Genomic DNA, 18,120 nt, shown 5'->3' with positions numbered 1-18,120 from the left:
TAACTACTATTTACACTCCTGTTGCTAAAGAAAATGCTGCTATTTTAGTGTAAACAGAATTGATCATTATTTGCACAGTGTAACTAGAATATATCGCTTTTTAATATATCGCCACTTAGTGTAACTACCAAAAATATCAATAAACACAGCTCAGTGTTGATTTAGTTCTGTCCAATATGTAAAGTTAATCAATTGTGAAACGAGTTCAATTGGGCAATATAGCATTGTTTACTAGTATGAAGCCTTATTAACAAGCCTTTGTAAAAAGAAGTTAGCTCATTTGTTTCTAAGGTAACAACCTTGACAGCTGTGCTGAATTAATGTTCAGTGTTTGTCATGTGACAGCACTTAAGCATACTACTCCGAAACATTTATTGCTTATTGTATACTGTTTCACACACTATTCTTAAAAAAAAAAATAGTAGGCAGTATGCACTGTGTACTGGGCAGTAAGCAGTAAGCAAGTATGCCATTTCGAACACAGCCTCTCTATTTCAAGATCAGCAGGAACCGGTTACTTCTCTTTCTGTAGATTTTTCATTCATGCAAGCTATGGTTTTATTTAAAGGTCACATTCGTACAGTATTATTTAGAATATAATATCTTTGGCGGGTCAGAAATTGTATTGCAACTTGTAGTGAAAGTCCGTCAATCTGTTTCTTCGGGTTCTTCCGTTTAATATTATTAGTTACGTTCTAGTTTTGTATATTGAAGTAGGAGTTAATCCTCAGCATCTTATAGATACTACTATGCAACGTACAATTAACCTAGCAAGAAAAGTGGCTAGTGCACATAAATCTGTAAAGCTCATATAAAACCAATAGAAAATAGAACAGCACTTTTGCCAAATTTAGTTTGTACACCTGAGGTTGACAATCGGCATTTTCTACGCATCTCCTTAACTAATAATTTATTGAAAAAGAAAATAAGATTTGGTACCCAGTTCACTGAAACTGATATCAATGTATTTACTAATGATAATAGTATATACAATTATATTCAAGAAATATTTGTTTAATGCATAATGAACAACAAAAGAGCAGTTAAAATCTGATTTTAGTTACTTAAAATTGCATACTTAAAATCTGGTTGTAAATGGTAACTTCTATAGTATATGCACTGTATGAATCCCATAATTCTACAATAGCAAAACACTGCAACATAAGCATAACTCTAATCTTGTATGCATATTATTAACAAAGAAAATAAACATAGTCAGGGATTGGAAATCAAACTAAAAATATAGTGCAACTTCTAGCAGCATTGTTATCTGCCAAACCAGTGTTGACTACAAAGAAAAAAAAATAGCACTTGGAGTAGGTTATATATTCAAGTAATTTTGTAGGTGGAAAAATAGAGGATAATACATAAAAATTATTTCTCTATTGACTGAGTCCCAGTGCAGGTCGCTGCGCCAATATCTTGACATTTTCCAATTAATACGGCTTCACGATTTTCATGGAAATGTAGTTCTGTAAGAATAAAGGGCAAATTTAGAAAATGCACATGATATAGTGATTCTTACATGTACTTTGCTTATAATAATTTGCTTATTTACTAATAATATTTGGAAAAGACTTACAGGGAAGGAATACAAGAGGATTCCAATAAACAGGATCACCAGTATGAGAATAATGAGTCCAATGAAGAGCCATTTGTATCTGCGCCATATTATGAACTTCATGGTCTTGCATGGATTTGTGAACCAAAGGAAGGACGTATCTGGACGGCTGTTTGAACATATTACAACATACAGTATTACTCACATTATCTAATCAAACATGATACTGAATGGCCAAACATTGATATTCTCATACTTTGGAGGATCTAGTTTGGGGTTCATGTTGGGTTCATCTCTTCCTTTCCCAGCTGGTCTCTCTTCTACCTCCTTCTCTTCCACCACTTCCAGCGTCATCTCCACTTTACCCTAACGCCACAAAGAGAACGGTCTTTATCATTTGTACTGTACATATGCAGTATGCGTCATTATCAGTATGCTTGCAAGCGACACTCACAGCCAGGATTTTTTTGCCATCTTCCTCCATGGCACAAGGCCACCAGCCTCTCACTGACTTCTGGGAGAAGAGTGATGTAGGCGTGAGGTTTTTGCCTGTTTGGGTTAGCATGCTTAGAGAGCACTTTTCAGGGGTCTTAGCTGGAGGGATGAGGTGAAGCATATCCAACTCCACCGTGCCTGTTGCCAAAAGCCAATTGCCAAAAACATCAAAATTGCCATGAAAAAAGATAGATTAAACATCTGCTGGGCATATATGTTGATTCGAAGTAGAGAATTCACCTAAGTAATCATCCAAGGAGAATTTGTCATTGTCCCAGACCTGAATGATCAGTTTAGGAGGGATCCTGAACTCAGTTTTGTCTAGATTCCAGAAGTGATCCTGGAAATGAGAACACATAGTTTGTTGTGACTATCAATGAATGAAAACACTTCATACAACATTTATTTACACTTTTCCAAGCCACTAACCTTTCTAGACACAAGACACAACTGTTCTGCTGGCAAATAATCAAAGCCAAAGACAAATCTCCAGTTGAAATTTCCATCTCCATCTAGAGACCTGTAATGGACATCAGTTTTCTGCTTGTCCTCTTCCATACCTGGCATCCACCTATAAAGACATACAGGTACAATAATAACTATTAATAAATAATATATAATGTAAATAATAAAATAAATAAGTTATATGTAAATAAATACATATACACTACCGTTCATAAGTTTGGGGTAGGTATGATTTTTTTATCTTTTTGAATGTAGTCTTTTATGCTCAACAATGCTGCATTTATTTGATCAAAAATACAGTAAAAACAGTAATATTGTGAAATATTACAATTTAAAATAATTTATTTTAATACATTTGATCTATTTTAATATATTTGAAAATGTAATTTATTCCTGTGATGGCAATGGCATTTCATTCATTACTCCAGTCTTTAGTCAGTGTCATGTGATTCTTCAGAAATCATTCTAATCTGCTGTTTTGGCGCTCAATAAGTATTTCTTATTATTATCAATATTGTAAACAATTGTGCGGATTAATATTTTTGTGGAAACCCTGATACACTTTTTCAGGATTAATACTGACACTTTTGATCAATTTAATGCATCCTTTCTGAATCAAAATATTAATTTCTTTCAAAAATACTTACTGATCCTGAACTTTTGAACAGTAGTACTATGCTAATATTATAATCAACATATTACCCTTTCACATAGATGTCACTCATGTTTTCTCCTGTGATGCTGGTTTCGTCCAGGATGACTTCAGTCGTGTTCCAAACGATGATTCGCAGGAAATACCTTCAATGTAAAGGGACACATTACAACACCAATCACACATAAGTTTTACAGTTGTGAGGAAAAGCAGATGGTACTTTTTGGGTTTCCGAGGAGTGATGTCACAAAGGGGTCCTGGAATACCAAGGCTTTTGGGGAATATTTCAACCCACATCTGGATTTTGCCCTGCAAAGACAAAATGAACATGAGTGACATAGACAGTACTTCTGGATAAAATCACTGCAACGTTTTTGAGTATGTATTAGAAAAGCTGAGGATGTGGGGACTGACCTGAGAGAGAGTGGGCTGGTAGGTGCTGAACAGGGTCCTGGTCTCCACATGCTCTGGGACGAGGCCTTGCCTCCTCAACACATGCAAGCAGATTCGCTCCTTAGGTGGGCCCAGATGTGGGTGGATGGTTTTATTGGCCTCTATGAGCAAAGTAATATCCATTTGTGTTTTCATTGCTTATTTACTGTATTATAAAATGCTTGTTTAGCAATATATGTTGCCGCGAGTTCCACACCAAAGTAAAAACGCAACATACATCATGTACACTTGTGCTGAATCAGGTAAAACTACAGTAACAACAAATTGTGCCTTTCTTTACTACATAAGGGGTTCTTAAGTTAATATTCAGACTACCTTTCCAAAGTCTGGGGTTTATTTTTCTAATGTTTTGAAAAAAGTCTCTTATGCTTACAAAGTGCATTTATTTGATCAAAAATACAGTAAAAATAGCAATATTGTGAAATATTAATACAATTTAAAATAGCTGGGGTTTTTTTCTTTTAATAAATGTTAAAATGTTATTTATTTCTGTGATGGCAAAGCTGATGACGTCACATGATCCTTCAGAAATCATTCTAAACATTACTTCTTATTATCAACATTGAAAACAGTTGTGCTGCTTCATATTTTTGGAAACCATGATACATTTTTTAGGATTATTTGATGACTAGAAAGTACAAAAGAACAGCATTATTTGAAATTTCTTTGGAAATATTTTGAAATAGAAATCTTTTGTGACATTATAAATGACTTTACTGTCACTTTTGATCAATTTAATGCATCACTTCTAAATAAAAGTTATATATATATATAAACTACCGTTTAAAGTAGTTTATAACATTTCTAAAAAAAAACAACAAAAAAAAAAACTCACTGACCCCAAACATTTGAACAGTAGTTTATGGACATGATGTTGAGGTCAAGACAAGGTCTAATAGTTTGAATACACATACCCAGTTCATCTAGCCTGTACTCTCGTCCTCCAAATGACAGGAAACTTCCATCATCTGCAATTTGAGGAGCAGGAATTCCTCTCATCCTGGCTAGATTCTCTAGGATCTGAGATGGTTTGAGCTGGTCCCTCCACTGATTCACACCAGATCTTTTTCAAACATATTTGAAAAATCACAATATCAAGTACATGTAAATCTCTAGTAATAGGCAATGAGATGATAAAACTTTACGTGAAAAAGTAACCACTGGTAAGATAAGCACTTACACACAGTAAGATTTTGGGATTCCACAATGTGAGCCAAACCGAGAAAGAAGTCGATTCTCAAGGTCTATGATTGTTTCCCCAACCTTCTCGTCAGAGCTAAGCAGGTCATAATCATAGATGGAAATCTTCAAGTCCTTGTCTTGTGGAATGTAGCAGCTCAGTTCAAACACTCTGTGAACAAATTTTTAAAATCTCAACAGCAAAATCAGAAGTACACAAATATCTGTATGTAAATGCATCAATATTCATATTCTCACCTTCCAAATTCTGGATTTAGAGTGTTTGGTTTGTAGTGATCTCTGTCATCAATCATTTTCTTCCCCAGATATATCTTTATGTAGGGATCACACTTCATAAAGAAAGCATATGTACGTTACATGTCAAAAATTTTAAATTTGATGCTTTGTGAACCATCAAAATCTTTTATTGTTTTACTTGTGAACTGGCTATATACTCACCATGCCATTGTTGTCTTTTGGCTGCAGGTCAAGGCAGCGTATGATGTAGATTCTGACCAGGCATTCCTGAGGGCAGCTCTCAGGCAGCTCCCTAAACTGTTGTGGTGGGTCTGAGACATTTGGGTCATCTGACAAGGGATACACTCGAAAGGACCCCTGTGAATATAGTCATACCATATCATCAAGTAAAATTTGCTTGGTTAGATGTCGACCACTAGATGGCAGTCTAATATAACCTATACTCTTTTTGTTTCTTTTTTTTTGTGTGTGTGTGCAAATTCTCTCTCCAACTTTTCTGTGTTTAGAGTTGTCCAGAATCCCCTCTATTTGTAAACTTGCCTTGTAGCAAATGCTTTCAAAATGTTTTCATTATTACGTGATACATTAGACCAGTAGGGGAAAAGTTCTTTCTCAACAACCTGAGATTAAATGCCTTACACAAGGTCACAATAGTGATAGGGTGGGTTTGAACTACCCGTAAAGTCTCCACTACTTGGACTGAACCTTTGTGTTAGCAACCTAGATATTTAATGACAAGGAAACTGCCACCCCTTATAAAAAAAAAAAAGCCACTCAATTCAAAAGCAAAGAAAGCTCAGTGCATAGCTGACTGGCACAGACTTGCCTTGAACTCTCCCACTACAGAGGGGTCTTCCTCCTCATCCTCGGTTTTGCCCCTCTGTAACTTGAATGTAGTGCAGAAGTCTGTCAGCCCTCTGAATTCTGGGACCACCTCAAGCTCTGTGTTATAAACCTAAAACAGACACATTTTAACACTGTTCAATTACATAACAATGGCCATACCTTATCTGCTTTGAAACATAAGCAGGATGCAAATATCCACACAGGATGGTAAGATCAGCAAGTAAACTCACTGTTAAGGTGTCATATCCTTTCTGGAGATAAGGGCCGCACTTTTCATGCTCGTTAATGGAGGCATAGAATTTGCTCCACCAGTCCACTGTATCCTCTTCCTACAATAGGTTGTGGTATAATATAAGTGAGTTTGGCTCTAAGATGCTGTAACAATCTGTCCGCAGCTATTTGTGCCATAATAGCATAGTTTCCAGACTGTTATATAATGACGGAAAAGGCTATTTATTTTTCTTTCTACTGGCAGTGGGAAAACCACAAATGAGTAGCAATAGAAAAGAAGATGTAAACTAATTATCATAAGGGTTGCAAATACATGAAATTACTCATATCTGTTCGCTGTACCTGTTTAGAAGGGTTGGGCATTCTGTCCCCCATATCAATGACAACATCTCTGGGAGCTGCAGCCATCATGGCCACTGAGACACATAAATTATACATGAGATAATTAAAGTGTGTATATATAGAATCATATAATATAATATATTAATTCGAAATGAATTGAAATACAATGTTACCCTTGGCAGACATAGCCACCTCGGTGGTGCTTATGTAAGGATCACATCTGAACTCCTCCAGGGAGTTTATAGTACACTGTCCAACGACTGGTTTCCGACCAAAGGGTCTGTGGTCAATAACTTTGAGCACAATGGGTGGAGTGTACATCTCATCTTTAGGGAGAAGCTGAAGAGAAAGAGAGAGAGTGTGAGAGAGAGACAAAGCGAGAGAGACTGTTAGGATCTGCTTGTTCAAAACCAACAAAGCTTCACTTGCAAACACAACTACTTTGTATTGAGCACAATGGGTGGAGTGTACATCTCATCTTTAGGGAGAAGCTGAAGAGAAAGAGAGAGAGTGTGAGAGAGAGACAACGCGAGAGAGACTGTTAGGATCTGCTTGTTCAAAACCAACAAAGCTTCACTTGCAAACACAACTACTTTGTATTTGTGTGTGTGTGTGTGAGAGAGAGTGTTTTTACTTTATGTATTAGAATCAAAACATACTTAAATCTGGAAGCAGGGCAGATTTAATATATAATCTGGACTCTTGGGCCACATGGTCTTTTAAAAACAAGATTTTAGTGGTGCTTGTCCAAGCAGTAAAACCTGCCTCCACAATCCTAGTGTGTTCTGAGTCAGTTCAGGGTTGTTGCTGTCCTGGGTTGCTACAGTGTCCTTGATGGTTGTTAGGGCATTCATTGCTTACTGACCTACATCAAAAGAGCCCACTCTAAAGTGGTATTCTTAGTCTGTGGCATTTTTTAGCCCATTTTCTCATTCATAAATATAAAAAGTATAGTTAATCTATACACAAGACCCCTCATAATTTGTGTTTACATTTATGGCTAAAGCACAAAGGGTGTGGGATGAGTTACGCATCAAAGTTTATTTAAATCTCTAACCATTAAAATGAGCAATAGCACAATAGCACAGCTTGCCATTGTGGGCCATCCTGTTCATGAGAGGAGCTGGAAATAGAGCTGAAGGTCACATGTGGCAAAAATCCTTCTATCCTTTGTTTTGTATACACACATTTCAGCATTTTTTTTTTTTTTTAGGTTAGCGAAAGCTATTTCAATGAGGGTTAAGGAGGTGCTGTACCACTTTGAGGAACAGGACAGATCCGGGGAAGTTGGGATTTTTCTTGATGTTTTTGATGATGGCAGTCTGAACAGTCTGCCCTCCACATTCAACTATAAGGCTGGGGGAAGACACTGCAGCCAGCTGATATGCCTTCATGTTCCTTAAACCCCAGGCCAGGATCTGTCAAAACACACAGTATGAGACACTGGCAGTAATTTTGTTTGGTTTCAGCGCATTATTCATAAGGATGACTGCATTACCTCGACTGCGGTGAGCTGCACCACAGGCCTGATCCCCTGCGGAACCATGTACAGATTCTCACTTCTTCGAGGTGGGACCAGGGGAAGGTTAACGTCATTTGCCTGAGGTCAACAATGAACAGCATATAGTGGATAAGCAAATGATAATGGTGCTGTGGTTAAGAGACACGCTATTGGTGACAACAGTTAGGTCATTGGGTAAAACTGCAATTTTTCAGTTTTACCCAATCCAGTTGCATGTTTCCTTGGTAGTGGTGATTTAGCAAAATTTTCACAAAACATACTGGCTACGCCCTGCAAATCTGAAACTGCAGACAATCCTATGATACAAACAGCATTTAGATTAGTAACTACTGTATATGAGGACAGATGACAGTGAGTAGTCTGCTAAACATATTTACATCAAACACATTTCATTCTAAACTACTGTTTTCAATAAATTTTTAATAACAAACAACCATATGTGTTTAGGTTTACTCTATAAGGTTTACTTTTTTTTGGTTCCTTGCAACTGTCGCCTTTGGCTTGCTTAGTTGGGGACGGTTAATTTCTGGCAATATTGTCGACTTGACTGCACAGATACTATTTGAACTGAACTGAGCTGGACGATGACATCACTGAATCAACAATGAACTGACTTTAACTGAACAATTGAGTGTTTACTGTTGTCCTCTTGCATTATCGACACACTATTTTCCTGTTCAAAACTGTAAAGCTGCTTTGACACAATCTGTATTGAATAAAGCGCTATAAATATAAAGGTGACATGACTTGACTATAAGAAAAAAATACATTTGAAATTAAATTTGTATAAAATAATATATGATAACAATATATGTTAATAATTAAATACATTTAGTCATGTTTTAAAGTGTTTATTAATGTATGGGTAGCAGGGTTATTACCGTTAACTAAAACAAAAATTATTAAAACATTTTTGTTAATTGAAATAAAGCTTAAATATATTATTAGGTAAGAAGTATTTCAGTGAGTTGCAAAGGCAACATTTTTTATTTTTGTTTAGTTTAAGTTTAGCACCAAAATTACTAACTGGAAACCAAACTAAAACTAAAACTTAATTAAGCCTCAATAGTGATATTAAAAGAAAACAAAAAATAATAAAAATCAGAATGTATAAAATTAAAAGCTAATTCAAAATATTAATAAAACTATAATAGTATATAAAGGTAACTAAAATAACACTGATGTATAGTGGGAGAAAAATATTAACACGGCAAGTAAGAATAAAAACAACCTTATCTTTGAGCAAGAGCTCAGCTGCTACCAGCATTTCTCCTGCATTTCGTCCCTTCATGGTGATGGGGAACCAAAGGAGTTTAGGTGTTAATGAGGTGGCAGGGTTTAGCTTCACTACTGGAGGACACGTGCATCTGCCCATCGGCTCATCCTTCCCCTGCAACACATCCATGGATCAAGATCAAGATCAACATGCAGTGCTTTTTGAAGATTCCCCGAAGGCCAGAGTTTGGATTAACAGAGAGTCATACCACTTGGTCATTATCATAAACTTCCAGAACAACACTGGGTGGGTTATGAGCGATGGTCTGAGGGTCTCCGTAGATTTCAATGTCATCAAAAATAAGGGTTTGGTCCCATGTGGGGTTGAGACTGGACTTAACAATCTCTGTAGTCTTGCTGACATGCAAGAATGACACATGCACATAGGGATCTGTGAAAAAACAAAAGATCAGTCAGACAATATTTATAATTAAAAACACATGTGTAAGGTGAATTGTGTTCATATTAGATGAAAAATTCATCACCAGAAAAGCTGTCTTTGTCCATAGGCAGAAGATTCTTGGCTTGATATACATAGACTCTGAGATGGTAGATGAATGACTCTGTTTGCAAGATACAGTTTAAAATAACAGATATAGTCACATTGTTAGATATAAAGTCACAATTATGAAAAAGTAATAAATAATGGTATATACTGTATGTGTATATATTATTCCAATTCCAATCTGTATAATCAACAGAAGGAAATGTTTATTTTCCAATTAAGCTTTACCTGATAAAGTTCTAATGCTGAACTAACCACTGACTGTTTATCACCACGTAAAGTTGTTCTAAATTATTTCACATATACTAACTTTCAAAAGTTTTTTTTACTTTTTTTTTTCAGCAAGGATGCATTAAATTGATCAAAAATGTCTATATAGTCACATTGTTAGATATAAAGTCACAATTATGAAAAAGTAATAAATAATGGTATATACTGTATGTGTATATATTATTCCAATTCCAATCTGTATAATCAACAGAAGGAAATGTTTATTTTCCAATTAAGCTTTACCTGATAAAGTTCTAATGCTGAACTAACCACTGACTGTTTATCACCAGGTAAAGTTGTTCTAAATTATTTCACATATACTAACTTTCAAAAGTTTTTTTTACTTTTTTTTTCAGCAAGGATGCATTAAATTGATCAAAAATGTCTGTAAATAAAAGATTTCTACTGTATTTCAAATAAATGCTAAACTTTCTATTCATCAAAGAATCCTTAAAAATGTATTGCGATTTCCATAAAAATATCACCAAATCAGCATATTAGAATTACACTGAAGACTGAAGTAATGGCTGCTGAACTTGTGAACAGTAGTGTATCAGTAGTGTAATTTAAAACAGTATTATAGTTTCATGGAAATTCTGCCATGCACCACAGCTAGGTGTTTGGTGCTTCCTCTTCCTACTGAATTTTGTATAATAATACCATTAATCAGCACCACTCACTCAGGATTTCTATTGGCTCCCTAACTGTTCTTGTTGTTGTTTTGTTTTGTTTTGTGCAGATTGTCAGGAAGAGGAGGGGTGTGTTAGTCTCAGAGATATAATCAGTGTAGGGACTCATTTAGAAGGAGTTCTTTAATCAGTAGGGATGTATAAACATTACTCACTGTCAAATCTGCAAAACACAGTGGGTGTGTTGGCACCAAAGAGTTTAGCCGTGTCCTTTTTGCTGCCTTTCTCGTCCTCATCTATTCCCTATAAGCAAATAAAAACAAGTTAGGAAGAGGTGGCTTTTTAAAAAGTTCAACATCCTTCAAAATGAAGTTCTAAATGAAATAAGTAATGTAATTTTTAATCAAACTACAACCACAGGAACGGTTCAAAAACAAACAATAATACTTTTAATACCATTTAATCCTGTGCTAGAGACAAATAAATGAACAAATAAGTCCAAGGTTGTCCCTTAACCGAAACAGAATCTGTTTCAAACAACTAGTTGTTTTCTATTCTGACAGTCATTCAAGACAATCAATTCACTAACCAAAGCCCCTTCCAGGTTAAAGATAGCCGACGGGCCCACACGTTCAGCTGGCGCCATTTTCCTCCTCCAGCGTCTGCGGCGGAATGTGTCAGAGGAACGCTCCTTCCTGTGGAACTTCCACCCAATCAGAGACGAGTATTCCCAGCCATCGCCAATGTCTTTCTTCTGTTGTGAAAACATTGATTATACATATTACAGACAATTTTTGACTAATGATTTTCACTAATACTCAATCAGAAGTGAAAGTCAGTTGCAGTACAAGACAACAGTGCAAGTTAGCATGGCACAAATCAGAACAATTACAAACTAAAAATCAGAAAGTAACGGTAGTGAGGAGTTCTCACCTCTGTAGTGGGTGTGTCTGATATCTTCCTGCGGGGGCGGACCAGTCTTTTCCTGCGATGGATGTGGTACATTTTCTCAGCAGCAACCCAGGACCTGGGCTTATCATCAGGAGGAATGGTGACACCGTATTCCCATCCTGACATCCAACACAAACAATGGAAAAACAGATGTTAAAGTATTGGAATCAGCTGGAATCATGTAAGGGATGCTTCCTGGATTACTCCAGTCTTCAGAGTCACATGATCCTTCAGAAATAATAATATGTTGATTTAGTGCTCAAGAAACATTTCTTATTATTATCAATGTTGAAAACAATTGTGCTGTCTAATATGGTTGTGGAAACACTTTTAAGAATTCTCTGATGAACAGAAAGTTAAAAAAAGAACAGCATTCATTTGAACTATAAATCTTTTGTAACATAACTGGCTTTTAATCCTGGTTGTCAGAATGCCTGACCTTTCTCATCCACTGCCCTGTTGCTGTCAAAATTCCAGTCATCTTCCCAAATCCATCCTGGAGGACACTCAATCTCTTGAGGGCTCTGGGCCTTCTCTCCATTCTGCACAGAACAATTCTCATCATTCAATACTTGAAGTGGTCATTCACCCAAAAATTACAATTCTATCATTGTTTCCTCACCCTCATGTTTCTCCAAACATGATCTTTTTTCCATGGAGAAATGTGACATTTTGAATCATTTCAAGAGCATTTCAAGTACACAAAGACCATAAAGGTATCATTAAAACGTCCTCTGAAGCCATACAGTACAATAGTTTGGTGTGATGAACAAACTGAAATTTAAATGAATTGTTACTCGCTGAATAATCTTCCACTCTGTGGGCTATAAACTCGAGAACCGCTTTGAACTGATCACTGAGTCAGTGAGTTGAACTTGAAAACCAAATCACACACAATATGAATGAATGAATCAGAAATGGATAAACTGATTAATTCAAAAGAATCAATGATTCCTTCATAAAATCATTCATCATTGCTTATCTCATGAACCCAGATGTTCATCATATAAAGCTATCATATGGCATATGGTTGTACTGAAATCTTTTAAGATACTTTTATTGTGCTTTGTGATTAAAAAGATGCCCATGATATTCGTTAAAATGTCACCTTTTTGTTCCACAGATTCATAAATTGAGTTTTAAACATGAGAATGAGTCTATAATTCAATGATCATAATTTTCATTTCTGGGTGAATTATTCCTTTAAAAACCGGCACCATCCCAGTGATCTAAAATTGAGGCATGGAGGTTGTGAACTTTCTATGCGGCCACAGGAAGTGAGAAAAGTTCAGCTGCTTCAAATTTCCATACTAGATTCAGAATTCAAATTCAAAACTGAAATGTCGACACGCTGAATGTGACATTAAATGTTGTTCCATCTCCTTGACTCTGCAGTGCTTGTTCTCTCACCACATCAGTAAAAGGTTCAGCGGCAGGTTTCCATTCTCCGCCAGGGAAGCGAGTTTCGTTTTGGTAGACCTCATCTGTGAATTCAGAATGTCCTGCGTCAGCCTCTGTAAGCAGACTGAGTCAAGCACAGAACACACAGCTGGGGCGTTAGCGACACATTTATTTCAACACACACAAAACAGTCAAACAAACACTGAGCCAAGGTCATGACACAGTACAGGGTAGGGAGTGGGGTCAGTGTAAGAGGCCGGGAAGAGTAAAAAATGAGCTGACTATATAAACACAGAGTAGAGGGAGCCTGGCAGAGAGACTGTTTTTGTTACAGCAGGGTCGACTACGGCTGTATGCCAACTACCACAATTTCCTCTGATTGTGTGCTAGACAGAAGTAAACAGACTCTAAACCACTTTACTTATTCCACAGAGTGACTATTTACATAGCCAACCACTCAAAAGTATGGGGTCAGTAAGTTTTTTAAATAAAAATAAATAGAAGAAATTAATACTTTTATTTAGCAAAGATGCATTAAATTGATCAAATGTGACAGTAAAGATATTTAAAATGTTACTAATGATTTCTATTTCAAATAAATGCTGTAATTATTTATCAGTGAATCCAGATTTTATTTTATTTTTTTTTAAGTATCATGGTTTCCACAAAAACTGATTTTACTGATTTTTACCACTGATAATAACAATAAATATTTCTTAAGCAACAAATCAGCATATTAGATTATTAAATTCAGCATTGCAATCACAGTAATAATTACATTTTAAAATATATTAAAACAGAAAATAGTTATTATGAATTGTAATAATATTTCACGTTTACTGTATTATAAAAAAATTGCAGCCTTGGCAGGCATAAGGGACTTCTTTCGAAAACATAAAAAAAAAAATGACTGAACCCAAACTTTTGAATAGGAGTGTACATCCACACATTTTCAGTAATGTACAGAAAAATGCAAAAAAACCAAAACAATAAATCAGTATAAAAATATTTAAACATCATTAAAATAAGATACATTTATTTGAGAAGTAAAATTGAATTTCAAATATCCAATTATGTTTATTTTCAAGATTTATTTTTCTTACCTCATTAGCAAATTGTTTCTTTTTTGTGCAAAAATGTAACAAACTTTAGTAAGGTTTATTCTTAAAACAAGACAAAATATTTGGCCAATGGGATAAGAAAAATAAACTTAATCTAATATTTTTTTCTTATTCATTTATTAATTCACTTGATAAGCAAAATTATGTAGTGTATAAATCATTTAGATATTATTTACTGGAAAAAAAAGACAAAATACTGATTAATACTTTTTTTTGCAGTGCAGTGTAGTTTAAGCTGAGTGGGTGCTAAAAAGTAAAGCTCAATAACCTCACTAATCATACCAACAGAAATATTCATATTGAAAACATGCAATCATATATCGCATTCATACGTGGCTTACCAGCGCTCGGGGTCAATGAACCAGTCTCCTTCCCACTCCCAGCTCCTGGGCGGCATGAAACGTTCCTGCTTCAGTTTTACTTTTCCTGTCACATCCGAAAACTTATGCCGGCCAACTAGACCCGTGGTTCCCCACTTCCCAAAAACTTGAGCCTGATTCTCGTACTAACACAGGAGAACAGAAAGGGTCGTCATATTGTTGCTAAGGGAAGTTCCACAAAACAGGTCACAACAAACTTCAATATTATATAGGTTTCACATCAGTGTCCACTTTTACTAACCATCTCTGCAAACACACTGAATGTTCCCTCTGCAAAGCTGTTGAAATTCTTCTCATGTGCAGACAGACCCAACCACATGTTCACACGCAGCTGCACGGGGATCTTGAGACCTTTGTTTTTGTCCATTGGGTACTGAAAACAAAAAGTTTACATTTAATCTTAATCTTTTTTTTTAAATCTGGAATATTGCATTAATTTATTAGGAAATAATGAGGGAATGGGACTGGGAAATGTAACAGACACAAACTGGTATTGCATGTGCATTAACTGCTAGGTCACATCTCTGACACATGACTTAATCAAAAATTATCTTTTTTTCACTTTCTCATACGAGTATGTTCAAGGGCTTATAAACTTACAAATTAAACTATAATTCACAACAATGTTGTCAAACACATAGCTACAGATTTATTTTGACAGCATGCTTACCAACAATATTGGAATATATTGGATTGAGTCTTTGTTTTAATTAAAAATTACAATTTATTTTCTATAGTTATTATACTTTACTATCATACTGAATAATAATTAATGATAATTATTATTAAATGTTTTTTTGAAATATTATTTATTGACTACATTGAATATTTGTATTTTAAAAATGAAAATAGTGATTAAAAATGGTGAAAAACTAGAAGTAAGAAAGGTTTACCAGCAAAATGACCTAAAACATACATCTTATCTTATAAATATATGAACATTTAAACATGAAATCTTCATTTGGAATAATAAAAGAGTCATGGACATGTCATGTGTTAACTACCCTCATGTTATGGCACCAGTCAAATTTTCAATTACAAAATGGTAATTTTTACCTGCATAAATATGCTTTGCATCCTGCCACAGTACTTGCCAATGGCCTGCTCGCTGTGGGTGGAGTAAAGAACCTGATTGGCTGGGATGCGGGCATAGGCCACACGTTTCTCTCCTCTCAGCATCCATATGATAACATCAGGCATACTGTTCTGAGGCTGTATTGTGAATTTAAACAAACATGTGAATGTTCAAAGGGCTTTTGACTATGCATATTTGACTTTTGGATATACAACATCCCCTTCTGCTTACAAACTCTAACTCAGTAGTATAAGATTAGTGTCTCATGAGGCAATGCCAAACCTCCTCTGTGATCTGCTGTAGTCGCTCCAGCCAGTCCTCTATATCAGACATTGTGGCTCTAACATCAACAGCCTCCTCCCTCATGCGAATGGCCGCCTCTTTGACACTGGCCATGGTTTTGTCATGCAGATTCTTGATTTGAATATCAAGCGCTGTCAGATTCGGCTTACCCTCCAAATCTGGTAACTGGTAACTAATAGCAACAAGATTGAAGTTAATCACGTGGTAAATGACGTTAGTCACAAGACAGTGTTCATTTTCACATTTTTACATGTCATTTTTATTGTTGTTGTTTTAGTCATAGTTTTTGTTTTTTGACAAAAATGATTTTTTAAATTCAGCCAATATGTTTTTATGTCATATTTTATTTCTCTGCAATGGCATATAGTTTTAGTTTATGAAAGGGTGTTTTTTTTTGCATTTTAGAGACACTGGGCTATGTGCTATTTTTTGCCATATTTTCATCAACAATATAATTCAATTGTTTAATTAAGTATGAATCAACATCATTTAATTATCATCACAATGAATCTATTTCGTCATGTCTTCATTATTATTATTGACAAAATAAAAAATAAATCCTGTCAACAAACATTTTCTTTAGTAATTCTGTTGTTGGGCTCAAGACTGCTCCAAGGGCAATTCTAAGTAATAAAACAGAGGAAGATAAGAAAGTTTACCCTCTGGGATTTACCTGGAAAGGTCATCGATGAGTTGGGTGATAAGTTTCAGCCAAATCTCAGCTAGGCGAGAGTCAGACACTTTAGCCAGGAGTGCTGTCTTCAGAGAGACGATGTTGGCTTGCTAAAGAAAAAGGCATACAAAATGTGTGAATGCTCTGAATCATTTATCTGTTTGCTCTATGGCAAGAAAATGCATTAAAATCGTACCAGTCGGTCAGAAATGTAGAGAATGATGTTCACTGCATCCAAACGATGACTTATATCCTCCCAGAAAGATGTGAGGATAACAACAGGCTTAGAATCAGCCCAGGGCAAGTAATAATAGTGATTTCCTATGGACAAACACAAACAGTTATGAGCAAAATAATGCAGGGCTCAAGTGGCTCATGTTTGGACTATTTGTATCTGTTGAGAAACTCACCATCAAAAACAGCACAGCTAAACTGAGTGGTGGAGGCCAGAGGTTTGCATGTGGAGTCCAGTTTATTTCCATAGTTTCCAATGCTGACTTCAAACTGAATAGGCTCTCCAGGTTCCTGAAGCATACAGGAACTGTGGAACACGGCGCATAAGGAATACTTCCTTCTCCGCTGGTACTTCTGCACAGTAAAAGTACATAAAACAATAATTTTTAGTTCTAGTCTGCAAAAATAATGATTTTGATCTCAATTCCCTAGTCTTTTCTGGCAATGAAATTGGGAATCAATGTGAAAAATATATTTAGATGAATGTTTATTCCATGAAGCAATGGTGTGAGAAATGCTTGCTGTTACCTGTGCCACCAAATTGTCATCGTTTGAAATGTCTTCCACTTTTTTGTCAGTTTTGTCATCCAGTTGAGTGGAAAGCTCGATCAGAACCCTCCCCCGATATGCCACCCCTTCACCCTGAAACACACAGCTCGAGATTAACAGCTCTGACAACTGCCATGGATTGTGCAACAAACAACTGGTGGTGTGAATGTAAAATGGCTGAACGTACTGTTTATTCAATTTTTTATAAAAAGCAAACTGTGCATGACAATATTATCTTCAAAGTCAAGGTGTTGCAGAAATGTTTTCCTTCTCAGATTGTTACTGGGTTTGGCCAGTATTTATTATGTTTTATATTGTAGCTCTCACCAATCCCCCAGCACAGCATTTTTCTTTACAACACTCACCTTGCCGTAATTTAGGTCCTCATATGGGTCAGGTAGGCCAGTAAATTCTCTTGGACTTCCATAAAGGTTAACATAACAAGGCCCAAAAGCAGGAAGAAATCCAACCTCAGATTCTGTGGTGTCCACTGAAAAAGAAAATCGGTTAGAGATACATTGAGCTGACCACTAAATCAACACAAGACAACTGAAACTTAAAAACCATAAGAATGCTGAAATTCCATTATATTAGAAATACGAATATACATCCAATTTTAAAGCGATTTCAATTTTTCCTTTCTCTTTGGAGTGTTACATGCTCTTGGTGCATAAAGAAGAGCTGTAAAGTTGCAAAGACTAAAGTCTCAAATCCAAAGAGATATTCTTTATAAAAGTTAAGAGTCAACCA

At 35.7% G+C, this 18,120-nt stretch overlaps 1 protein-coding gene across 1 annotated transcript in view; it reads right to left on the bottom strand.

Moving 5' to 3' along the window:
* Positions 1-1,102: 1,102 nt before the first annotated feature.
* LOC107673938 (myoferlin-like) overlaps positions 1,103-18,120 on the bottom strand; it is a 26,839-nt gene continuing 9,821 nt past the window's right edge. Inside the window, exons 18-53 of the mRNA XM_016467771.1 lie at positions 17,736-17,860; positions 17,350-17,463; positions 16,998-17,175; positions 16,784-16,908; positions 16,588-16,697; positions 15,894-16,086; positions 15,593-15,748; positions 14,778-14,909; positions 14,498-14,661; positions 13,045-13,159; positions 12,074-12,176; positions 11,617-11,753; positions 11,273-11,437; positions 10,899-10,986; positions 9,765-9,842; positions 9,489-9,670; positions 9,236-9,394; positions 7,981-8,082; positions 7,739-7,900; positions 6,656-6,821; positions 6,483-6,556; positions 6,140-6,238; positions 5,890-6,018; positions 5,265-5,420; positions 5,064-5,155; positions 4,807-4,977; positions 4,541-4,689; positions 3,588-3,727; positions 3,394-3,482; positions 3,224-3,319; positions 2,486-2,627; positions 2,297-2,396; positions 2,016-2,194; positions 1,818-1,927; positions 1,583-1,730; positions 1,103-1,472 (exon numbers count right to left, since the gene is read on the bottom strand). Of these exons, the coding sequence (XP_016323257.1) occupies positions 1,437-1,472; positions 1,583-1,730; positions 1,818-1,927; positions 2,016-2,194; positions 2,297-2,396; positions 2,486-2,627; positions 3,224-3,319; positions 3,394-3,482; positions 3,588-3,727; positions 4,541-4,689; positions 4,807-4,977; positions 5,064-5,155; positions 5,265-5,420; positions 5,890-6,018; positions 6,140-6,238; positions 6,483-6,556; positions 6,656-6,821; positions 7,739-7,900; positions 7,981-8,082; positions 9,236-9,394; positions 9,489-9,670; positions 9,765-9,842; positions 10,899-10,986; positions 11,273-11,437; positions 11,617-11,753; positions 12,074-12,176; positions 13,045-13,159; positions 14,498-14,661; positions 14,778-14,909; positions 15,593-15,748; positions 15,894-16,086; positions 16,588-16,697; positions 16,784-16,908; positions 16,998-17,175; positions 17,350-17,463; positions 17,736-17,860 (4,664 nt within the window). The 3' untranslated portion in view covers positions 1,103-1,436. The remainder of the gene's footprint in view (positions 1,473-1,582; positions 1,731-1,817; positions 1,928-2,015; positions 2,195-2,296; positions 2,397-2,485; positions 2,628-3,223; positions 3,320-3,393; positions 3,483-3,587; positions 3,728-4,540; positions 4,690-4,806; positions 4,978-5,063; positions 5,156-5,264; positions 5,421-5,889; positions 6,019-6,139; positions 6,239-6,482; positions 6,557-6,655; positions 6,822-7,738; positions 7,901-7,980; positions 8,083-9,235; positions 9,395-9,488; positions 9,671-9,764; positions 9,843-10,898; positions 10,987-11,272; positions 11,438-11,616; positions 11,754-12,073; positions 12,177-13,044; positions 13,160-14,497; positions 14,662-14,777; positions 14,910-15,592; positions 15,749-15,893; positions 16,087-16,587; positions 16,698-16,783; positions 16,909-16,997; positions 17,176-17,349; positions 17,464-17,735; positions 17,861-18,120) is intronic.

The sequence above is a fragment of the Sinocyclocheilus anshuiensis genome, unplaced genomic scaffold (assembly GCF_001515605.1).
Source record: "Sinocyclocheilus anshuiensis isolate Anshui unplaced genomic scaffold, SAMN03320099.WGS_v1.1 scaffold292, whole genome shotgun sequence".
Taxonomy (NCBI): domain Eukaryota; kingdom Metazoa; phylum Chordata; class Actinopteri; order Cypriniformes; family Cyprinidae; genus Sinocyclocheilus; species Sinocyclocheilus anshuiensis.
Note: the sequence above shows the minus strand (reverse complement) of the source record. Positions and strands in the feature narration are given on the sequence as shown.